At 40.2% G+C, this 25384-nt stretch overlaps 2 protein-coding genes across 2 annotated transcripts; one reads left to right on the forward strand and one right to left on the reverse strand.

The window, feature by feature from the left end:
* The first annotated feature begins 929 nt into the window (after window positions 1-929).
* LOC126259770 (uncharacterized) lies at window positions 930-10036 on the forward strand. The gene is made up of 6 exons (XM_049956776.1): window positions 930-1129; window positions 1243-1340; window positions 1470-1733; window positions 1971-2027; window positions 2104-2175; window positions 9712-10036. Exons 1-6 carry the CDS (start codon window positions 1066-1068, stop codon window positions 10027-10029), a joined length of 873 nt encoding a protein of 290 aa, XP_049812733.1. The 5' UTR covers window positions 930-1065; the 3' UTR covers window positions 10030-10036.
* A 301-nt stretch (window positions 10037-10337) lies between these two features.
* On the reverse strand, window positions 10338-11462 carry LOC126195629 (putative nuclease HARBI1). The gene is made up of 5 exons (XM_049934289.1): window positions 11397-11462; window positions 11164-11311; window positions 10996-11071; window positions 10478-10829; window positions 10338-10365 (listed from the first exon to the last, which is right to left on the reverse strand). The coding sequence occupies exons 1-5, from the start codon at window positions 11423-11425 to the stop codon at window positions 10338-10340; spliced, it is 633 nt and encodes a 210-aa protein (XP_049790246.1). The 5' UTR covers window positions 11426-11462.
* Between the last annotated feature and the right edge of the window lie 13922 nt (window positions 11463-25384).

Raw genomic sequence — 25384 nt, forward strand, 5'->3', positions numbered from 1 at the left:
AATTGTTTTCTTTACCGTTATTTACTAAGTAATTGTTTTCTCTTACGTAGGTTACAACTGCTCTGAATTACAGACTCACTATTTTTATGTTACGACACTTGATTACACTGGTATGTGTATATCGAAATTTACATTTATACAGCATATTACACATGGAAGATCCACTTGTTTTTGAAGCTATTGCCCTGGCAGTGGCAGTAAATCTTCAGATTAGAGCAGAACGGCGACGGAAACGAAAAGCCAGGCGTTGTTGGGTTCGACCCTGGCTGAAAAGAAGGGACGAAGGCAGGTGAATATATTCACTTTTAATGAAAGAACTGAGGCCCGAAGATCCGCAAGAATTTCGGAACTTCGTTAGGATGGACATGGTCTGTTTCGAGAAGCTGCTGTCTATAATAGAAGATAGAATCAAAAAGTGTGACACAGTCATGAGGGAGGCTATCTCACCTTCTCGAAGGTAAGAATTGTATGTTTATACGTTTTGTGATCATACCAACCAAGATGTCTCATACAATTTCGTTACATGCCCTGTTACGTTGCAGGCTGGCTGTAACATTACGGTTCCTGGCGACTGGGGAATCTTTTAAGAGTCTGGCTTTCAGCCACAGAATTGCACAGCCTACCATTTCAAAAGTTATTGTGGATGTATGCACTGCAATTTGCGAAACTTTAAAGGACCAATACTTAAAGGTACATTTGTGTTATTTTTTCGAGTTTGGAAGATATATATATATATATATATATATATATATATATATATATATATATATATATATTCCAAAGATACACAGGTACATTTGTGTTATTTTTTCGAGTTTGGAAGATATATATATATATATATAATACCGGCTTTACACGACGGTCCGCCGCAAACGGTACTGGTCTCTCACGACAGCCATCTAGCGGTAGGACGGGTGAAACTACGAAAATTAGCACACACATTATCCACGCGGCAGAATAGAGGGCAGTTCTAAATTCTCGTCAACCCGCGCATGCGCACTAGGCTGCGAAACTTGCGCATGCGCAGAAGCGGGTACCGCAGTGCTTTCTGCTTGTTGTTTGTTTATGGTTGGGTGTGTAGAGGCAAATTACAGTTTTTCGTGTTGGAGATTTTTCCGCATTTTGTTCAGTAAGTAGGTTTTCATAAATGCAGTTAAAAATAGTATTTTTTTGCCAGTTGACTTTCTTTTATACTAGCTGTTTGTGAACGCTTATTGTTCTATTTATTGCTTCATATTCTAGAAATGGAATGGAACAAACAGGCTTTAAGGATCCTTATTCAGGCGTACAGCGAAGAAAAGTGTATGTACAACCCGCAGGACCCGCTATATCATAATAAGGTACGTCGGCATCGTTTATTTCTGAGTAATATGCATATTATGTTACACGATGATTTTCGATTCGTATATCAATGCCTTAGCTTACGAAAGTTCATGTTTGATTTCATTGCATCTCTTGCTTTATTTTAGAATGCCAGGAAAGAGAAACTGGCAGTGATAGGCAGTAAAGTTCGCGCACTTTTGCCCAACGCAACAGATGAGGACTGCAAAACTCGATTCATGTCTCTGCGGTCGCACTTTTGTGGAGAGCTTAAAAAAATTAGAGCCAGTGAGCATAGTGGTGCAGGGGCAAGCGAAGTTTACGAGCCTGCTGTGTGGTGGTTCAACGCTTTGAAGTTTTTGAAGGACTACGTGACACCGAGGAAAACAGTGACAAATATCCCAAGCCGTATGGTAAGTACAAACATTTTGTTGCCTTCCTTTGTAGGAATTCTGCTTTCTGTAAGACAGCTTATTCTGATTTCAGGTTGTAGATGGATATTCCAGCTCAAGTAGTATATATGCTTATATTAGTGAATGATATTTTGGAAAACAAATCACGCTTTAATACTACCATGTGTATTCGTATTTTTCAGTTTTATGAGAGGTTCACAATCTGCTATAGACTAACATGGGCCTTTAATATTTCAGATACCACAGTCACTCTCATCAAATCAATGTAGCACGACCACTGTCAATGACCCTTGTGTAAGTATTTACCTACATTTAAATAAAAGTTGTAAATAGTAATTGCAACAAGTGAATAACACATCAACTATTTCAGAATACTGAGGTGACCACAGTTACTGAAGAGACCATAGTAAATGAGGGATATATTGAAGATGACAACAGCAATGTAAGTGCATAAACGGTATTCTCATGTATGTCAATGACAGTTCATTAGCCATGAAGCTCTCTTGACCAAAAGAATGTAACACTTTGATTGTATTGTATATATTTGCTTCAACAAAATAGTACATCACTTTCATACATGTTACTTACATTACTTATATTTTACACAGAGAACTTTAAAAAGACCACTGTAGTTTACATAACCATTTTAATGTTAGATATTGTAATACGTATGTAGCACAATACTGTATCAGTTTGTAATCTACCCACTGGAAAATTACCCACTATCACGCAATAATTAAGAATGGTCAATCAAATCATCCACATTTATTTACGTTTGAAAAGTATCTGATCAGATTTCCTAGTAATATATGCGCCGACAGCTCGTCGACGCCAAGGTATTTTTCTAGTACGTTTATTCCTTGGAACAACAGAGGTACGAAAATGTATGCTCCATGGTTATTGTAGTTATAGAGAGAGAGAGGAACAGCTTCGGAAGTTTTCGTTTGAAGATTAGCGGATTGCTAAAAGAGTTTTATTTATTCTTCTTCGCGCTAAAGCGGGAGAGGAAAGAGAATAGTTTGTGCCGCTAGCGCGATAGTAAAGAGAAGATAAACCCATACCAGCAAATTGTAAGAGACTTGGAACCAACACCAAACGGAACATGTATGGAAAGGAATCAATATAATTTTGCCTCTGAAATAAGGTTTGTGAACATTTTATTCTAGAGTGAATGACGAATGAGTTCTCTGTCTGAATCATTGATGATTGTCTGGGCCCTGTAATTAATTGGGAAGTTTCAGCTGTGACGAAGAGAGCCTGCAATCTCTGAGTTTAGAAATCGTCCAAAAAGGCTTCGTCCACATCTGAAATTTTAGATCTGTCGTAAACTGAACGAATGATTCAAACGATCGATTTTCCCAACTGAATGCAGCGCTTGATAATAATAATCAATGCAAAGATCTTTCTAGCAAGCCAGCCGCTGAATATTAAGACGAAGGGCTCCACCAGAGATTCTACTAGGCTGATTTCAAGTAATTAATATAGTTTAAACTGTATACAGATAAAGGACATTTCTGTGTGAGAGTGAAAGAGCGATAAAAGCGACAGATACACTTCTGTACAGACAACATATTACACCGAGTTAGCGGCAAGCTGCATTCACCACATATAGACTTTCATCATTTACACAAGTAGTAATCAAAGAATTCAATTATAATGGCCAATCCGTGACAGGACACGTTTTTGGACGTTGTTAAAATAATTTTGTTCTCTGTTTAATGTGAACTACGACGAGACAACTTAACTTGGAAAAGAGAAGAGATACTCGCAGGCGAATTAGTTGGATCTTCAAAGAAAAGCAGCACGCTGGGCGCAGAAAAAAGGCCAGATCTATAATTTTGAATTAAAGCTTGCTAGTATTGAGGAAGTAGACGTAGATTTGAACATTTACGAATTGTGTGCATGCTACATGTAGATTGGTTGAACTGCCCTAGTTGCATTTACCTGAATAAGTACTATAAGAAAGTAGCCACAGAAGTATTATTGTGTGAAAGGAGATATATACATATTGACTGTAGAATATTTATATGGTTTTAACTAGGGCAATGTTTAAGATGAGTCAAGCAGAGCAGAGCAACACGCAACAGCCTTCAGCTGTGAGCACGGATGATAGTGATGTAGTAAGAAGTGTGGTAGAACCTATCGCTACAGATAGCGTAATAGAACGCCCTGTAGACACGGCTGGAGAGGTAACAGCAGGTATGCAACATGGATTAGATCCATTAGTGATTATCATGAGACAGATGCAGATGATAACAGAGAGCATGAATAATATGAAAATCGACATAAATGCGAAATTAGCCTCAGTTACTGAAGGCCAAGAAAATATGAAAATTGACATTAATACGAAATTAGCCTCAGTTACTGAAGGGCAAGAAAATCTGAAAATCGATATTAACGCGAAGTTCGCCTCAGTTAATGAGGGGCAGGAAAATCTGAAAGCTGACATTAAGCAGCAGTTACACGATAGTTTTTCCGAATTAGAGCAGCGGATAGAGGCGAAGACAAAGGAACTTAAAGATCAGGGCGAAGAGACGGAACGAAAATTAACTGCACAAATAGAATTGGTTAAAGCTCAATGTGAGGAAGCTACTCACCGCGTACGTGTAGAAATGAAGGAGTATGTGGCTATTAAGATAGACACCGTACGGGAACAGGTGGAAATGGTTCCGCAATTAGTACAGAAGCAAGATGCCATGTCATGTGCAATTGCGCAACTTCCTGAATTGGCACGTACGCAGACAAACTTAAAGGAAAGTGTGGAACATCTGACAGAACGTGAGGACGTTATAGACCACCAAATTAATGTATTAACGGGTAAACTATCCGAAATCACATTAGAAAACAAAAGGCTAATGTGTGAAAACGTTGAGCAAAATGTTAAAGCAGCATTCCAGAGTCTATGCGGCAAACAGGAAGAGAATTTGTTTGCGAAAGGACTTGAGGAAGTGCGACAGCAGTTAGGTGCTGATTTTGAGCAATGGAAACAAACGATAGCAGAGTCGATACGCGTTTCACAACAAGGCTCAGAACAAATGAATACCGGCCAGCAGCAGAAGTTGCCAGCGACTATAGAGCCAGTTACTGCACATTCGCACACGATACCGACTTATGTGAGTAACTCGAATATTAAATTGCCACGAGCTAGTTGTTCGCGCGAAGTTCTATCGGACGGAGATTACGAAAGCCTGTGCCATGCCGAAGAAAAAATGATAAAGCATCGGCAATTTCAGATTTTTAACACTGACAAAAGGGGGGGCCATCCGATTGTTTTTATCAGGAGTTTTAGAGGAGTGCTACCCAGAAATTGGTCGGAGTGGCAGAAGATTAGTTTCGTTACTGGGTATATACAAGGTTCGGGGGCGATCTGGGCCTCGGACATGACGTCTGTTTGCTCGACCTATGACGATTTTGAGAAAGCGTTTTTAGCAAAATTCTGGTCAGAAGGGGTACAGGAACGCCTAAGGCAGGAGGTGCTCTACCCAGAGCCTTTCTCTTTTTCGAAAGGAAGCCTTAGGAAGTATTTTGAGAAATATATAAATAAAACTAGATATTGGGACAGACCTATGCCTTTGCCAGATATAATAAACATACTTAAGGCAAGACTACCAACTAGTATACGGAATCAATTAATTTACGGCAATGATAAAGACTTGGAGTCGTTCCTCACGACGTTAGATCACATAGACATTATAGAAGAGAACAACCAGAAAGCCCGCAACAATAGATTCCAATATAGGGAGATAGAACCTCTGCCAAATTGTAGGCAAGGGAACGCACAGAGATCGATAAATAGTGAAGAAACCCCTCAAAATATCAACAATAATACCGGCAATAGTCTTGCGAGGGGCTATCCAAGGAACAACAGGAATGGGAAACGATACAATCCCGTATGGGGGAACGAAAGGAATTTCAGACCGCAAGCATGGAACAATAACGGTAATAGAAAGTGGAACCAACCGGGGGGAATAAACTCAAATAACCAACATCAGTGGGGACGGACATCTACAAATCAACCGGTGATTACCGAAGTGACGGATGATGTCAACCACCAGGCGAATCAAAATCCAACAAACTAGTAAGGACCCACTCGTGCCCCGGAGGAGCGGTCAACAATAGGTTGAGGGGCAACAGGATATGTGTATCAATGCTAACGTACAATGATGGACGATTACTGGCAGATGAATTGACCGAGGACTTAGAACCCAAAGATGAGGATAAGGAACAGGTGGCAGTAGCCGAAGTGCAAGTCATTTTGGAGACTGTACCTATAACGGCGGTAGACACACCTGCAACCACGAATGTTATTTCGGAGGCTCTATTCAACAAGATCAGAAATATAAGACGAGTACCAATTTTTCCAGTTCAAAATTGTAGAATAATAGGCGCCGTTGGGGCCAGATCGGCTAATGTAAAAGTGCAGTCACTACTTAGTGTAGAAGTAGGAAATGTAGCAATATTAAGCACATTCCCTGTTGTGAAAAATTTGGTGGTAGACTGCATTATCGGAGTCGACAGCCTACGTCAATACGGATGCAGAATAGATTTTAAAACAGGAAAAATTTGGTTAAATGTAAATAAACAAGAAATTGAGTTGGACTTGTTGAAAAAGGAAAGCCTTACCAGAAAATATGATAGTGGGATCAGCGTGCAAGTAATCAGGACTGCACAGAATTCTAAACAGCACGTAAATAATGAGGTCCAAGTCAAAGGGGATTTCGGTCAATTAGTGTATGAGAAATTAAACGAATCCGACTGCATTATTGAAGATCAGAAGAAGCAGCTCAAAGAATTATTATTAGTGTATGAAAACGTGTTTGACGAAAGGCCAGGAGTGATTAAGGGATACATATGCCATCTCTACGTTAAGCCGCATGAAACATATTGTAGAACTTTCTATCCTGTTCCCTGGAGGCTAAAGGCTCAAGTCCAAAAAGAAATAGATCGCATGTTGAAATGGGATTTGATCGAACCCTCCACAAGCCCATACTGCTCCCCATTGTTGGTAGTGACTTAGCATACCCGGTGTCGAACAAAATAAAAGGATTATTTTCTCATAACGACTTAAAAAAGTATAATGAAGATTAGAAGATAGTGAGTAATGGTGTTCCGAGTGACAGAAATGAACGCTCGTAAAAAAAAAAAACATAACCATAAACTCTGTGTGAAATGATAGAAACCTTTAAATCGAAATAGTTAATCAGTAACAAAGAGTATAGAAATAGCGACTAACTATTATTATCGAGTGTTGTAAAGAAGATAGTGGAGATAGGCTTCACCTGTGCTGAGGTGAATATAAGACTTTAGCATTGCTAATGGCATCAAGAATGATTGAGGATCTGACTGAACTTCAAGAAAATGAAATGTTTCACGCAAATGACACTGAATAATCTAAAGAGGTTCCGAGTGAATATTCATATATAATCTCATGTGAACGCTTAGATGTGTAAACGTGTGAAGGAGTGTGTTGTGGTAGTGAATTGTGAGTGACGGTTAACGCCGCAAAGATAATTTCCCGCGCAAAACAGTTGACGTCGGCGCGAGAATTAAAATCGATATAGACGATACAGAGATGCTTTGTAAGAGACTTGCACCAAACGCGAGGATAAACTGATTCATGTTGCACTTAGACGGAATAGGTGTTATAATTAGAAGTTAAGAGTTTTTAATTTATTAATGAATGATTAAAGAAAGTAAATATTCATAGATTCAGTAGTAATTTAATGGTTCGTGTTCGTTTGAGAATTTTTTTGTGAAAAATCCATTTCCATATATGAGCATGGATGAACAACGTATGAATCAGAGAGTAAATGAAAGAGGTGAATCCGCATTTCTCAATGATAATAACTTTTACATTTCAGCGCTCAAACGTAAAAGTATATGTATTTAAAATAAAAGGTTTTGAGTATAGCTAAATTATATGACTTATCAAGGAAATATGGATGATGTTTTGGTATAAAATGAACTACACTTTCCATTATTCGATGATTTGAATCCAAAATCTATAGTAAGTTACATGAATCCTTTAAATTACGAAGAACAAATCAATGATAGAAAATCTGTGAAAACTTTTGGACTTATAAGCACAAGTGGGGTGGCAAAGTAAAAAAGAGTATTCAAACGAGAAAATCGGATGATGCTTTTAGCAACATCATTAAGTAATCGTTGAATTCCGTGAAGTATGTCGTAACAAAAAGGATCCATGAAGCCATAAGGATTTTGCTTTCAAAAAGGAGAATCTTGGACGGTGCAACCTAATCAGTTCTCTTACAGGAAGAGTTTCCCTTTTGGTCATTGCTAATTCTTTTGGAATGAATGTTGCATGTGAATTCGAGTATCCCTGTTCCTTCTACTCTTCCCATTGTGGGCCGCGTAGATGATCAACTACCGATTGGGCCGCGTAGAAGACCGACTATAAATGTGGACGTCGGGGACATGCAAGACCCGGGGGAGTTTAGCACCGCAAGATATTGTACTAGAAGCAAGATTGTAAAACGCGAATTCACGTTATTTATTGTAAAACGTTATTTTTTGCTAGAGGCACAAACCACTCTTCTCCAAATTGCGATACAAATTGATCCCTGTCTTTCCTTTAGAGATGAATTTCAAAATTATTTTTGTTCTTCTATAGGCTTTCCTATCTTCTATGTACCGTAGGCTGGGGGTCTAAGCTTAAGAGGTTTTCCAAGGTTTCCCTGCTTAAGAAAGTTCCCGAATGGGTAGACCCTGACATCAGTTCATAAAAGATCATCTTCCTTGGTTGTGCACAGCAGACATAACACCTAGATGCACGTAAAAGCAATACAGCCGCGGTACCTGTCTCTTCATTTCTTCTGTCTTCAACATTTCTTTTCTTCGTCTGTCTCAAACGTAATATTCTTTTTCAGTCAGAGGACTGACAATCATCACTTCCGGGTTATCCACGCTAACAGATAGCTCGCGAAGTGTGTTCGGTGAATCAAAATTGAGCTCACAAACCTCGCTCGCTGCGAGGGGCATTGTAATCTACCCACTGGAAAATTACCCACTATCACGCAATAATTAAGAATGGTCAATCAAATCATCCACATTTATTTACGTTTGAAAAGTATCTGATCAGATTTCCTAGTAATATATGCGCCGACAGCTCGTCGACGCCAAGGTATTTTTCTAGTACGTTTATTCCTTGGAACAACAGAGGTACGAAAATGTATGCTCCATGGTTATTGTAGTTATAGAGAGAGAGAGGAACAGCTTCGGAAGTTTTCGTTTGAAGATTAGCGGATTGCTAAAAGAGTTTTATTTATTCTTCTTCGCGCTAAAGCGGGAGAGGAAAGAGAATAGTTTGTGCCGCTAGCGCGATAGTAAAGAGAAGATAAACCCATACCAGCAAATTGTAAGAGACTTGGAACCAACACCAAACGGAACATGTATGGAAAGGAATCAATATAATTTTGCCTCTGAAATAAGGTTTGTGAACATTTTATTCTAGAGTGAATGACGAATGAGTTCTCTGTCTGAATCATTGATGATTGTCTGGGCCCTGTAATTAATTGGGAAGTTTCAGCTGTGACGAAGAGAGCCTGCAATCTCTGAGTTTAGAAATCGTCCAAAAAGGCTTCGTCCACATCTGAAATTTTAGATCTGTCGTAAACTGAACGAATGATTCAAACGATCGATTTTCCCAACTGAATGAAGCGCTTGATAATAATAACCAATGCAAAGATCTTTTCTAGCAAGCCAGCCGCTGAATATTAAGACGAAGGGCTCCACCAGAGATTCTACTAGGCTGATTTCAAGTAATTAATATAGTTTAAACTGTATACAGATAAAGGACATTTCTGTGTGAGAGTGAAAGAGCGATAAAAGCGACAGATACACTTCTGTACAGACAACATATTACACCGAGTTAGCGGCAAGCTGCATTCACCACATATAGACTTTCATCATTTACACAAGTAGTAATCAAAGAATTCAATTATAAGTTTTCTATTTCCAGTACTCTCAAGACATATTTACTGTGGAATTGTCAGAGGGAAGTACACCTGTGTCAACACCATCATCTCTAAGTGAGCAGCCCTATGCTTCAGCCAGAAAGAGGCGTAGGAAGGACACTGAGGATGAGTTAGCCACCTCAACATTGTCAGTCTTAAGAGACATTAGAGTTTCAATTAGTGGCAGTAATGAAGATGACAAGTTTGGTCAGTATGTTGCTGCTGAATTGAAGAAATTAAAAAATCCAGCAATTAAGGCTGACGTGAAATTAAATGTCATGAAATGTATCATGGATGGCATACATAAAGAAATCTGTAACTGATTTTAAAGTTAAGGCATTGTATTACATTGATGAGTCATTTTTAAATAAAAGATTGCCTTCTGTACATTATTACTGTTAAAAGTTGTACTTCTTAACGGCTTCCCACTGCCATGAAACATAACCTGTTGTACTAAAGAATTCACAAAATTTTTCGCGCACTTCCCTGGCACACAGTGACGTGCGATTTCCACTCTGCTGGGGTATGCTAGAGAGAGATTTCTCTCCTCGCCAGGAACCATTGTTTATGGTGCACAAGTCTGTGTTTTCTGTATCAGCAGCTGTCACATATGTGGTGTCTGCCTCTTCAATCAAGTAGTTGTGCAGTATGCATAAAGTCTGAACAATTAATTCCACTTTCTCAACAGGTAGTCGCATTGTACTGAGAAGAACTCTGAAGCGGTTGGCCAGAATTCCGAAAGTGTTTTCCACTACTCGCCTTCCTCTTGACAATCTGTAGTTAAAAATCTGTTGGCAGTCTCTATAGGGTTTCATGATATATGGCTCCAGGTGAAAGGCATCATCAGCAAGAATCACATATGGCACTTCAATGTTTGTGCCAGGAAGTGATTTTTGCTGTGGTACCTTCAACCAGTTTTCCTGAAGTGCACTGCTGATCAGGCTATTTGCATACACCCCACCATCACTCACTCTTCCATTGCATCCAATGTCAATCAAAGAGAATCGATACCTAGCGTCCACAATAGCTAGTAAAACAACACTGTGGAACTTTTTATAATTGAAGTATGTTGAGCCAGCAGTTCGTGGTGGGGCAAATGCTATGTGTTTCCCATCCATTGCACCTGAAAATAAAAGAAAGTAGTTTTATATAGCAGTACATAGACCTGCAGTGTGGGAGATAAAAAACTGCCTAAAGCTGAGTCTGATATACTTCATTAAAATCATTTTAAATACATTTCATTATTGTCAGATTTTCTCCATATTATGTAACTTAATTCTGTGGCTTACCAATGCAGTTTGGGAACTGCCAAAGTTCATCAAATTCTTTGGCAATTTTATTCCACTCTTCTTCTGTTGATGGTGCCTGTAATGTTATATACTTAATTACTGTCTGAATGGCACACATATATATATATATATATATATTCCAAACTCGAAAAAATAACACAAATGTACCTTTAAGTATTGGTCCTTTAAAGTTTCGCAAATTGCAGTGCATACATCCACAATAACTTTTGAAATGGTAGGCTGTGCAATTCTGTGGCTGAAAGCCAGACTCTTAAAAGATTCCCCAGTCGCCAGGAACCGTAATGTTACAGCCAGCCTGCAACGTAACAGGGCATGTAACGAAATTGTATGAGACATCTTGGTTGGTATGATCACAAAACGTATAAACATACAATTCTTACCTTCGAGAAGGTGAGATAGCCTCCCTCATGACTGTGTCACACTTTTTGATTCTATCTTCTATTATAGACAGCAGCTTCTCGAAACAGACCATGGCCGGCCGAAGTGGCCGTGCGGTTAAAGGCGCTGCAGTCTGGAACCGCAAGACCGCTACGGTCGCAGGTTCGAATCCTGCCTCGGGCATGGATGTTTGTGATGTCCTTAGGTTAGTTAGGTTTAACTAGTTCTAAGTTCTAGGGGACTAATGACCTCAGCAGTTGAGTCCCATAGTGCTCAGAGCCATTTGAACCATTTTTGAAACAGACCATGTCCATCCTAACGAAGTTCCGAAATTCTTGCGGATCTTCGGGCCTCAGTTCTTTCATTAAAAGTGAATATATTCACCTGCCTTCGTCCCTTCTTTTCAGCCAGGGTCGAACCCAACAACGCCTGGCTTTTCGTTTCCGTCGCCGTTCTGCTCTAATCTGAAGATTTACTGCCACTGCCAGGGCAATAGCTTCAAAAACAAGTGGATCTTCCATGTGTAATATGCTGTATAAATGTAAATTTCGATATACACATACCAGTGTAATCAAGTGTCGTAACATAAAAATAGTGAGTCTGTAATTCAGAGCAGTTGTAACCTACGTAAGAGAAAACAATTACTTAGTAAATAACGGTAAAGAAAACAATTTCTTATTAAATACGAACCTTGAGCTCACAGAAATAATTTGGAAGTATCCAGCGTATCATACACTCGTTCCTGAGTTGCTCGCGGTAGATCGGACGACTTTACAAGACAGCACACACTTATGTTTTCTTTCCGCGCGCGTATCGTCTGCTGCTCGCGAATATCGTCGTCTGCTGCTGCGCATGCGCACTAGGTATATCCCGCTTGGACGGTGTAATAGGTCGGACGTGATCCAGTATGTGGTTACAGGTATGCACGCTAGGGGCGCTGGTGCATAGGCGTACGCTTTCGCGCATCGTGTAATACGGGCTTAACACTCCGATTCCTTGCTACAGGAGAGTTCGTTTAGGTTAGGTTATGATAGGTCTCGAATCTTCTTAATCTATTTTTGTATTCAGGGTGCCTCACGTTGTAAAGCGCCTCATCAGCTTCATACATCTCTATTAATTTTGTAGTTGTCGGTACACACCAATTGTGTTTACCGGCAATGTTCATAAAAACACTACAGATGACAGAACGCTCCAGCGATGCTAGCACTCCACATGGTAGCATAACACATTGCTGATTGCAGAGTGAACAGAAGACAAGCGACTTCTTTGATCAAATCTACAGCGAGGCCTTAGATTTGATCAAATTGATTTGACGACAGACGAGATTTGACAAAGTTCCCTATTACACCAACTTTTATTTACTTGTGCAAAAAACTATTTTTTGGCCTATTTGCCTACATAATAATTGGAATAATATATATTCATAAGAAATTTTGTTATTTTTTTTTGTTTTTGGAGGGAAATTTGGGATGGCTCCATATGGAATCATTGGGCAGGATTTGTTTACTTCAGTCAGGTGGTTGGGATGTCACAGTGCTTGGTAATGGCACTTGAATGAATATTTTAATTACACAATTTGATGCAGTTTATTAAAGAAAAATTAGTACATACTATAATGGAACTTGCATTTCAGGACAATTTTATTTTTATTTTTTTTTTACAGCATGATTGTTACTTTACATCAAAATTTAAGAAACAGTTCCAGTCTTTGGTAAAGCAAAGAGGTTTATTACATTTGATGCATTTCGTTCGAGAATATGCTGTGATGCACAATTTACATCTCTGTTTGTTTTCTACACGCTGTGGCCAGTGTCCAGTGTTGTCATACCTTATGTCATCAACTGGGTTGGGAACCAATGGGGCTCGTTTCTTCACAACTGTAGGCGATGGACTGTCATCTGATGGCCGTCCTCGTCTTCTTACCAAAATGTCTCCTGCTTTTAGTAGTCCATGAAAAATCAACAGAGACATGTGTTTGGTAATTTCTCTTTGTCTGCAATGTTGGCGGTATAGGAGCCACACATTCACAACACACATGTCAAGGAGGTGGAATACGATCCTTAGATAAAATCTTTTCACACCAATGTTACTCCTATGCAAAGCAACCTGCATGCCGTGCAGATCAACTCCTCCCATCGAACGGTTATATTCTCTAACAATGTCTGGCCTTGGAACATCAATATGTTTTCGTTCTCCCACTGACCAACGTTTCACTGGTTCTACTGGACTTACTCCTTTGTATGATGATGCAAGAACGACAGACTTGTTACCATACCACTTCAGCACTATGATGTTCCTTTCTGTTTCAGTTCGATAATCGTATGATCCTCGGCCCTGCTTTTTCAGCTCACTGTCTGCTTTTAGATTGCAGCCTTGAAGTCTTGTGGGTCTAACAATTCCATCAGCCAAAATGCCTTAGTTTTTCAGGGCAGAAATAAGATTGTAAGAGGTGAACCAATTGTCTGTAAACACTTTAAAATTTTTATATTTTGGCAGTCCTTCCACAAGCCTTATCACAATATCACCTCTTATACCAAGACCAGTATCATTATGTACAGTTCCTTTCCCTCAGTTTATTTCAAAATCGTACACAATTCCACTAGAACCAGCACGGGAAAAAACTTTTATACCCCACTTGTGTGGTTTGCTTTTTACATACTGTTTCAGGGATGAATGACCTTTGAAAGGAATGATTAATTCATCCACTAAATGATATTCCTCAGGTTCAATAATTGAAAAACCTTGTTTGATTTTGCCAACAAATGGTCTCACCTTGAACAGCTTGTCATAATCAGGGCCCTCTCTTTGTTTCATTTTAGTGTTGTCATTCACATGTAAATAATTTCTTAGCTTATCAAACCTATTTCTAGGCATTGAGTCAGCTATTGGAGAACATCTTGTAGCCTCTGCCTAGTACATTCTGTAAATAGGCATTTTCACAACACCTGCTAGGATGTTTATCCCTATATAATTTTCTATTTCACAAACATTTGTATCTAAAGATGCACCTGTTTTCTGTGTGCAGTATAGATTAGATTGGTCGACTAGGTTCTGGATAATGTCATCACTACACATTGTTCTGAAATACTGCAAAGGTGTCAGTTCATCTCCTGGAGGGTCAGAAAAAACTGCATTACATGATGTGTCCACTTCTTCAATGTCCTTCATTCTCCACCGAAGATCCCGGTGTGTATCACACTGAATTTTGTGAGCTGAATGACTTGGTGCAAGGTTTGGTTCAGCAAGTAATCTTGAAGCTAAGGGAACATCATCTTCATCATTGGCTTGAGGGTCCAGAATTTCAACCATATCAAGGTCCATTCCTTGAAGAAACGGTATATCCAGTGTAGTAGGGTCCTGCTGCCGAGCATTTTCAATCTCTTCCTCCACATCAGACTATCAAGGTCCAAATCAGATAAATCACCTTCGAGAAGCAGCAATATTTCTTCTTCTCATAATGATTTATGATTGTGAATCATTTGGTAGATAAACCAGGAACTTTTTACTAAAGCAGCAAAAAAACTGGTAAATTATATCAATAAAAATTTTAACATATTAATATTAGTTAGTATAACAAAGCTTCAAAAGAAACTTGAAAATAATAGAGTTACACATTATGGTAAACTTTAGTCGAAGTTATTACATGTGCTACATTTGGTAACATAGCAAATGCCCAATGATGCCAAATGGAATCACCCATGTTTGTGACTTCCAAGCAGAAAATTGCCGTAGCTAGCATTATTTTCAAAGTGTTTACTAGTTAATGTACACTTTCAACAATAATTTATTAATGCAACTTTTATATTAGTTTGCTTCCTTTACCTTGATATAATATTTTGAAAGTCCAGCTGGGTGCACTGTACCGTAGACACCATGCGACAATACTTTTGTCAAGGCATTGTAGCCTGGTTCTCTCTGTTTTAGCGAATTCACGGTAGTCAACCTAAGAACAATGAACTTTAGAACGCCCTGCACACTTGTTGATAATCTTTGGACAAATAGTTTGGCCTTGGGAAAAAGTTAAATATGATGATGCCATATGGCATCACTGGACTGGAAAGGGTTAATGCGGTTGACAGCAGATGTTTCGTTTAGCCATCCGTTGCACCCATACTTCGCACCTAGCTATCAATTGGCCCGTATCAGTCATATGCCGGCTTATAGTACCGTCAATGTGCGCATGCGCAGTAGGAAGCGATAACTCGCGCGTGTGCTTTCTGCTTGTTGTTTGGTTATTGTTAGGCGGCTAGTGGCTAATTTCAAATTTACGAGTTGGGGATTTTTCGCGTTGCGGATCTTCATTTTTTGTTCATTAAGCAGGTTTCATAAATGCAGAAAAGAAACTTTTTTTGTAGTAGACTCTTTTATACTAGCTGTTTTGTGAAAGAATTTTTTTCTGTAGATAGCTTCGTATTCTAGAAATGAAATGGAGCAAAACGGCGTAAGGCGTCTTAATTCAGGCATACAGCGAGGAAATGTGTACATGTGACGGCAATCGTTTCTTTCTGAGTAATATGCCTATAACTCCACGTGGTGATTTTTGATTTGTATCGTAATGCCTTAGATTACGGAAGTTCATGTTTGTTTTAATTGCATCTCTTGTTTATTTCAGCATGCCAGAAAAGAAAAACGGGCAGCAAAGTCCGTGCAGTTTCACACAGTGCGTTAGACGAGGACTGAAAAATAACACAAGTACACCTTTAAGTATTGGTCTTTTCAAGTGCTGCAAATTGCAGTGCATACGTCCACAACAACTTTTGAAATGGTGGGCTGTGCTATTCTGTGGCTAAAAGCCCGTCTCTTACAAGATTCCCCATTCGCCTGGAAACGTAATGTTAGAACCAGCCTGCATCGTTACAGGGCGTTTACCGGTATTTTATTAGTGATCTTCGCTGGTATGCTCACAAAACGTATAAACGTATAAGTCTTACCTTCGAGAAGGTGTCACACTTTCTGATTCCAACTTCTATCACAGACAGCATCTTCTCGAAACAGGACATGTCCATTCTAACGAAGTTCCGAAAGTCTTGCGGATCTTCAGATCTCAGTTCTGTCATTAACAGTGAATATATTTCCCTGCCTTCGTCCCTTCTTCCCAGTCAGGGTCGAACCCAACAACGTCTGACTTTTCGTTTTCGTCTCCGTTCTGCCCTAATCCCGAAGATTTACTGTCACTACCAAGGCAATAGCTCCAAAAACAAGTGGATCCTCAAGCACAATATGATGTATATATGTAGATTTCGATATACGTATACTTGTGTAACCAAGTGTCGTAATATAAAACTGTTGAGTCTGTAATTTAGAACAATATTAATCTACATAAGAGAAAAACAATTACTTAATAAATAATGGTAAAAAACAATTTCTTATTAAATAGGAATCTTGAGCTCACAGAAATAATTGGAACGTATGAGATTCCAGTATATCATACAGTCGCCCTTGAGTTGTGCGCGGTAGAACGAACGACTTTACAAGACATCAGACAGCGCTATTTTCTTTTCGCACGTATTGTCTGCTGCTCGCGCGTATCACTTGCTGATCCCACTGAGTAAATGAGAAGCAGAAGCGCTTCTTTCTGTGAGTACAAGAAAAATGTGGACTTGCACCCACTGGAAACTGTGGTCAATATGTTCTCCATCGCTTTATGACTGACCGCAAAAATAGTTTTTCAGGCTCTTGTAAAAAGAAGGCAAATAAATAAACTACAATAATTATCCACCCATCGTCCAATGAAAAGTATTTACAGTTATACATCTCCTTGGATCAAATTTGTCACAGGATGAGATACCACCTATATTTTCACTACATGCTATAATCATCATTAATGCTGGAGGTGTCTCAAGTTTTCTTCGAATTCCAGAAAGTTGTATGTTGTATTCAGAATCAGCCAATTTTTTAGTTTCTTCCATATTGCTGTACTGGCATTAAGTCTTGCCAAACAATGTCACATGCAGCTTAAACTTCTGTCTCAATGGATTTGAATTACTTTTGTACTGTAACAAATACACTACTCCCATTTCCGTAACCAGTTTGTATGTGCTTAAATTTTCCCCAAAGATTTCACTACTGTTAGCTTCAGGTTTTAACCAATCCCCAGTGTGTAATATTATGCGAGCTTCAGCACTTTTTAGGAGCACTTTGAACTCTGGCACTTTTTTTACGAATATTTCGGCAGTTATCCACTAGGATTTTGATTCCCTCATCTGCAGGAGGCATCTCTTTGGATCTTACACTGACACTTCTGGGTTTCCCATAGACATTGTTATCTGGACTGGAGAGTCAATTAACCTAAAAAAACTCTTGTGTCCACTCAACACAGAGTCAGCTACTTGGGTACATCTGAGCTGCAGTGCATACCTGACCTACTTAAGGGAACCCTAAAACTCTCAACCCTAATATGCAAGTCTATAAGATCCCAGCCTAGCTTGTCACAGAACCCCCAGAGTCTTTGGTTCAAGTGTTCCATTCCGCTAAGAAACAGGAGGCCACAATCTGTTGTGGGGACAATCCTGCAAACTGTGAGCTTCAAATCAAATTTTATTGTCGTTAAACAACTTAGTGTTTTAATTGACGTCAAAAAATACAAGAAAGGTACCAAAGCACAATACAATACATACATACAGGTTTTTTTTAAAGGTACCAATTAGTTTTTAAAAAATATACAGAAAAGAAAAGTATTTACAGTTATACATCTCCTTGGATCAAATTTGTCACAGAATGAGATACCGCCTATATTTTCACTACATGCTACAATCAACATTAATTCTGGAGGCGTCTCAAGTTTTCTTCGAATTCCAGAATGTTGTAGGTTGTATTCAGAATCAGGCAATTTTTTAGTTTCTTCCCTAGTTGCTGTACTGGCATTTCCCTCAGTGTTATAGGCAGTTTGTTGAATAGCAAGTCCTAAGTTTGCGCAATAAAAAAATTACTCTGGACAGTTTCTTGCATAGTTGTTGCGTATGTTCGCCCCAGTTCAAATTCGGGTCTAAATAAATTCCTAGCAGTTTTGACAGATGTGTTTACCGTCCCTTCTGGTTCCAACCTACTCAAATGAAAATATATTGTCTCTGTTTCACCGCCATTTAAGACCAATTTATTGCTTTGCAACCATGTGGTGGAGTTTTCTACCATGTCTGTATTTTTGTCCTGTAAAGTTTCCATATTTCCGTCTGATGTTATTAAGGTGATGTCGTCAGCATATAGAATTTATTTGTATGGCAAGTTATGTGGGAGGTCATTGATATACAATAGAAAGAGAAATGGGCCAGTTACTGATCCTTGAATAACTCTGGTTTCAATTTAGAGTATGTCTGATAGTTGGTTCTCAATTACGACCATTTGTTGTCTGTTATCAAGGTACGATTCTATTAGCGATACCTGTGAGCCCTTTATTCCGTGTAGTTTTAACTTAGAACTGAAACTATGAGCAAGGCTGGTATTCTCAATCCTCTCTGTTTGTCACAGGAATGATCCAAGTATGATCTTCAATCCTAGAAGACAAGCATTGTTTATTCCAAAGTTTACCACCATCTGTTGTCGGTTGCAACTTGTTCTCTCCATGGCTGCTGGAATAGCCTCTTCAACATGTTGAATGAGGCCACCAGGCATACACAATGAGTGTAGCTTATGTTCCTTCCCATTGCTGTAACTACCAATTTTCTGTGTGTGCTACTTTACAGTTCGTGCTGGAAGTTCATTCTCGATTCGGCCGCTGGCGTGCTAATATGACAGCAGTGGTATGCACAGCCTGCCAGCTGCACCCCCTATTGGAATTAATGAATACGTAGGCTGGAGCGCAAGGCTCCGCCAACCACTTGTGTATTGCCAAGTGTATTCTACCTTGTCTTCCACATCTGTGTACTCTGGTGTTATAACACTTTTTGGTGATGAGTACAGTGTTGAACTGTACATGTTCCACTTCAGTGATTAAATCTCTTCTCGAGCAACAGCAAGTACTGGCAGTTGCTCTTTCCAGTTTAACGTCTACATTGGCACAACTTGTGGTCCCGCCAACAACATACCCCTATTCCCTGAGTAGGACAATGCAGGAAACTCGGATGCTTACAAAAAATGCCTGCGGCATAATTTCCATGCATTTCAGGTAACAGATGTAAACTTGTGCAAGGCATTTTTTCCCAATGGATTTTACATTGCAGGTATCAGTTGTTGTGTCAGATCACACGGACGGTAAACACATCTGTCAAACTGCTAGGAATTTATTTAGACCCGAATTTGAACTGGGGCGAACATACGCAACAACTATGCAAGAAACTGTCCAGAGTAATATTTTTATTGCGCAAACTTAGGATATGTGAGTTACTTTCTACCCATCTGTAAATGTAGTCACATTACTGCTGCTCATATGTAGTTCTACCCCTGCCAAAACAATCATACAATGCATGGGCAGCAGAACTACATGGAATTAGCAGCTGTTGTAATTTTGTGACAAATATCCTTAAGGAATCGTATACAGATCAAATGTTTTATGATGCAATCATACATTTTACTCCTGATAGGGAAGTACAAAAAGGTTTACAGTGTGCAGGTAGTCAGATAGGAGTGTGGTCTGACGTTTCAGAAATCAGTTCCTCTCGACACTCCCAGCCTCCAGTTACCGTAGTTCACAAGGGAATGTTGATGCTATTGCAGCAGTCTGGGTCATCTCAGCATTGTATAGGTAACTGTCATTCGCGACAACAGCCTGTGTCGCAACAGTGACAGCCTTGCGCTCCGCTGCCTTCATGCCCATACTGGTTCATTCAACACGAGTGGGCCACATACCGCAAAATTCAAATGGCTCTGAGCACTATGGGACTCAACTGCTGAGGTCATTAGTCCCCTAGAACTTAGAACTAGTTAAACCTAACTAACCTAAGGACATCACAAACATCCATGCCCGAGGCAGGATTCGAACCTGCGACCGTAGCGGTCTTGCGGTTCCAGACTGCAGCGCCTTTAACCGCACGGCCACTTCGGCCGGCCACATACCGCAACCACTGTGCAATGTGTAATAGGTCACATTAGAAAGGACATGTTGCTTCAGTAAGTAACTCCTTTCCAAACCTGAGTGAGGATGAAACAAACGTGGATGTGAATAGTGTGTCAACAATGAAGTGTCTTAAAGCAAGTTATACATTGAAGAGTGTGTGTGTGTGTGTGTGTGTGTGTTTAACAAATAATTGAGAATGCAGGTAATCATGGGTGCAGCAGCAATGTTGTGAATTCTCGATCTTATGTGAGTCTGGCTTCTCCTCCTCTGACTCCAGTGCCACACACGCCTGTGAATTATAACAACAACACATTCCCATTCATGGACAATTTTCTGAGCCTGTGACTTACAAGGCAGCAGTTCGCTCATTAACATTCCTAGTTGTGAACAATACTTACTCTGAAAATCTGTGTGGTTTGGATGCTTTTAACCTGTTCGGATTCCCAATCAATGATGAAGTACATTTGGTTTCTGATCAAGTTCCGTATCAACTGTTACATGCTCCCTGTGCCAAATTTTTGTCTCTATTTACTCCAGAACTGGGTTGTGCGACAGAATATCAGGCCCACAGTACAATGAAGCAGTCTGCCTGACCCCATTTTTTCAGGGCCTATCCGATACCACTGACCTTACGTGATCAAGTAAAAGCACAATTAGATCATCTTCAGGCCATTGATGTTATTCAGCCCCTTTCTTCCAGTGAATGGTCAGCACCGGGCTGGTGATAGTAAAAAAATCTAAATGCCTTCTGGGGTTTATCTATATCAGTATTTGCCTTTTCGTATGGCAAGTGCGCCAGCTATTTTTCAATGCTTTTTAGAGCAACTTCTTGCATCAATTTTATGTTGCATCAGCTATTAAGATGACAAAGTTGTGTCTGGTGCCTCTACAGAGAAACATTTGCAGAAACTACATGCTCTCTTTTTTGTTTTGCAGTTGTAGATGTAAACTGCAAATTGGAGAAGACACAGGTTTTTCAAACATCCATTACTTATTTGGGTTTTGAAGTGTCACATGCTGGTTTTAAACCACCGCACTAGCATATTGATGCTGTTGCTGTGTTGGCCATACCCCCACGTCTGTCAAGGAACTACAAGCATTTTTAGGCAAAATCATGCACTACCACAGATTCATATAGTCTGTCTGTAACGCTTTTGGTGGGGGAAGTGGCCTTTCCCGGAAGAACGCTGCCACCGGCATACAGGGGCACCCAAAATATGTTGCCCGTTACCTGTCTAGCGGTGTAGATAGGCGTGCGGTGATTACGTCGTTTCTGTTCGTGGGATCTTAGTTGCCAGTGTCAGTTAACTTTGTATACTTTCAGATATGCTTCGATATCCGGAGGTGATGGATAGTCGTCTAGCATTGCAAGAAAATGAGTAGACTACGAAGAACAGGAGGTATTTGCAGAGTAACGAGCGTTCAATCGTCTCTAATGTTATTACAGCGTGCACTAAAGAGGCGACCGAAAAAGAACTATAATAATATTACCAGTCCCAATCAAAGGGCGGCAGTTTATGCTAACGTCAGCCTCGCGCAATAGCACGCATAAGGAAGGAAGAATCGCCACGAAGGAAAACTAATAATTTTCGGAGAAAACCCATCGTTGTAGACAGTTCCAAAATCATGTGAAAGCTTTGGTGCTTATAGAACACTAAATCTCTATCTCGGTCACTATTCACCTGATTCTAAGGCAAATTGCTTAAAACATGTGCCTAATAGCTATTCCAAACACTGCTGAAATTTTCTTCGAAACGTGTACACCGATTCCGGACTTTTGAGCAAAAAACTTGACCTACGAGGTGCGTTCACATATTAATTTTTATTTTTTCGTAAGAACTTTATTTGTTAATCTACAGCAATGTTATCCTCTTCAAAATATTCCTCATCACATACTGTACACTTACGCCAGTGCTTTTTCCAAACCCCGGAACACTTTACGAACTGTTTCTTTGGGATAGTTTATAGGTCTCTTAACTGTGCATTTTTAATCTCATCCATGCTTGTAAAACCGCTGACCTTTAAGGCCTGCTTTGAAATTTTTGTACCGTTTGCATGCCCTTGGTTTACTCGTAACAGGTTCACCAAAAGCAATATTTAACATTTCTAAAAATTTCATACACTTCATTCCATTCTTATAACAAAATTTAATGCAGGTTCTCTAATCTATTTTTATACATAACAAATATTCGTTGTTGCTACCACGACATACGTAACCTTTTTGACAGCTGACAACAGAGTAAATACCCAATAAGCATAACACTGTACGCATACTTTTGAGATATGTTCACGAAGACAGTGATAAAAAAAGTAGTGCAAATCGGACTAATACAACACACAAAATTATAAATTTCTGCTTACTTTTTAAACACTCTTCGTGTTAGAATTGTTAAGTTTTAATGCAGTTGGGTTGGGGTTGGGTTGTTTTGGGGAGGAGACGAGACAGCAAGGTCATCGGTCTCATCGGATTAGGGAAGGACAGGGAAGGAAGTCGGCCCTGTCAAAGGAACCATCCCGGCATTTGCCTGGAGAGATTTAGGGAAATCCCGGAAAACCTAAATCAGGATGGCCGGACGCGGGATTGAACCGTCGTCCTCCCGAATGCGAGTCCACTACGCTAGCCACTGCGCCACCTCGCTCCATTTCAATGCAGTCCTTCAAAGAAAACTTCTACCTTTTAGTAGAAACACAAAGTAGGAACAAGCCTTAAATTCTACGTATTGATTGCATTATATGGGATTCGTTTTACGAATAGCAATAGAGGAGCATACATTCACATGAACAGCCATTCGGTCCTATGTTTGTAGTAGAATCCTGACTTCTACTATTATTTACTCTATAATGTTGTGTTACGGAAGAAGCTATCGTTTTTTTTGTATTCCTTATGGTCTTAATGCATTTGTCTAAAAATAAACGCAGCCGCGACGTCTCTGTACACGGCTTCGCCACAGATTTGAAGTGCTTGCCGCGGCGGCGCCGGTACTACGTTGTGAAACAGCGTGTAGAAGCGCCTTGTGACGTAGCTGGGTTAGCAGAGTGGGGACTCGCTCGCTCGCTCTTCAGTTTACCGACAGATTATATCGGACATTCTGTGGCACAACCACGCCATGCATTATTATTTAAAGATATTCCTTTCCACTGGTCCCCTTCATGTGACTGGGCATTCAAGTTGTTGAAATCTAAGCTGCAGTCAGCCCGTTGTTTGGTCACTTTTCAGACCAGCACCTTGTGTTAGCGACGGACGCATTGCAGTTTGGCCTTGGTGCCATCCTTGCTCATAAGAATGTGGCCGAGTGTGAACGCCTTATTCACATGCCTCCAAATCCCCAAATTCAGCGTAGTGGCGTTGTTCTCAGATAGAGAAAGTCTTTAGTGATGGTGTATGCCCTAAAAAAAATGTCATGTTTTTCTATACAGGTCTAAGTTTCACCTTATTAACCTTCTGGCATCCTTGCCAGACAAAGGAGCACATATTGCTTACAGTGGTGGACTCTTTTTTCCTGTCACAATATAATCGTGAAATACATTTAGACCTACGGTGCAACATGTCAATGCTAAAGCTTCATCGTGTTTGCCAATCGGCCTGGACCCAGGGTTTGATAAAGAGGAATTACTTTGTTTTCATTTAGACGTGGAAGCCCAAAATGTTATTGATAGTTTTCCTATTAGTAGCACTAACATTGCAGCCACCTTAGCTCTGGATCCCGTTTTATGTAAAGTTATTAGTTTTGTGCAACACAGCTGGCCAGACAAACCTCCGGGCCATGCTTCTGACCCTTTGAGAAATTATTTTGCATTACAAAATCGTCTTTCTGTTTGAGATGGAGTGCTGCGGTTAGCTACAGAGGACACCACTCCTTGGGTTGTAAGTCTGTGCGCCCTTTGGCATGAGGTTATGTGTTTATTACAGGTCGACCACTGGAGTGTGCTACGTACAAAAGCGTTAGCACACAGACATATTTTCTGGCCAGGCATTGATGGGGAAATAGCACGAGTTGTTGCAGACTGCCCACTGTGTGCCACCTATCAAGTGCCTCCCCATGCTTCTTTGTCACCATGACTGGACCAATACTAGCCTTGGCAACGATTTCATGTAGATTTTGCAGGACCTTTTTTGAATTTCTACTGGCTTGTTGCAATCGATGCTTCTTCTAAGTTTCCATATGAGATTCATGGTCTATCTACTTCAGCGGCAGGTACAATTTCCGCTTTGCCAAACTTTTTGCAATGTAAAGTCATCTGTATTGTTAATTACTGACAATGGCCCCCAGTCCATACCTCAGAAAATTGAAGATTTTGGCAAAAAAAAAAAAATAGTATTATCCATGTCAGTGTTCCTCCTTTCCACCCTCTACCAAACGGGGAAACATAAAAACTAGTACAAACATTTAATATTCAGATGAAGAAACACGTTTTGGATGTGTCACAAGAAGTAGCTCTTGACCGTTTCCTCAGTTATTACAGTTCACTCCTGTTGGCGATAAAGAATCTGGCAAAGTTGCTGCACGGTCATCAGCCCTGGTCTCTGCTACACAAGCTTTGGTGGATGCCAGGCCATCCACCGGCAACAGCGCCACAATGCTTCTGGCACAACTGTTTGGGCTCTTGGGTTTGGCTGCCAGTTGAAATGGGTGCCATTGGTACTCAAAAGTACCCCTGGTCAACACATCTGCTTTATCCACAGAACTGAGGAGAGAGTGTCATGACACACTGACCAGCTACCCACCGTGTGTGCCTCCGCCTGGCTGGTCGTCTCCTACATTCAGCTGGTGCCTTCTCCGCTGCCAATGTTTTCATAACTGTCTCCACTGCTATGGGTGTCTCCTTCCTTTGTTGGGAGCCATGGAGCTCCCACATTGTCACCGCCGATGCCGCCTCCATCACAGTTGGTGCCACTTGTTCTGCAGCAACCTCATTGCCTGGTGTTAGACTTGGATGTGGAAATGGAACTGCACCAGCATCACCTGTCCTACTATATGGCCTCTCACAAGGAGACGAGCA

This window comes from Schistocerca nitens, chromosome 1 (genome assembly GCF_023898315.1).
Source record: "Schistocerca nitens isolate TAMUIC-IGC-003100 chromosome 1, iqSchNite1.1, whole genome shotgun sequence".
Classification (NCBI taxonomy): domain Eukaryota; kingdom Metazoa; phylum Arthropoda; class Insecta; order Orthoptera; family Acrididae; genus Schistocerca; species Schistocerca nitens.

Coding starts and splice junctions, on each gene's coding strand:
- LOC126259770 (XM_049956776.1), top strand. CDS start 1,066: ATGGTTGGGTGTGTAGAGGCAAATTACAGTTTTTCGTGTTGGAGATTT. Junction 1,130..1,242: donor ATTTTTCCGCATTTTGTTCA/GTAAGTAGGTTT, acceptor TTCATATTCTAG/AAATGGAATGGAACAAACAG. Junction 1,341..1,469: donor ACCCGCTATATCATAATAAG/GTACGTCGGCAT, acceptor GCTTTATTTTAG/AATGCCAGGAAAGAGAAACT.
- LOC126195629 (XM_049934289.1), bottom strand. CDS start 11,425: ATGAGGGAGGCTATCTCACCTTCTCGAAG. Junction 11,072..11,163: donor TAAAGGACCAATACTTAAAG/GTACATTTGTGT, acceptor ATAACATTACAG/GCACCATCAACAGAAGAAGA. Junction 10,830..10,995: donor GCAGTTCCCAAACTGCATTG/GTAAGCCACAGA, acceptor TTTTATTTTCAG/GTGCAATGGATGGGAAACAC.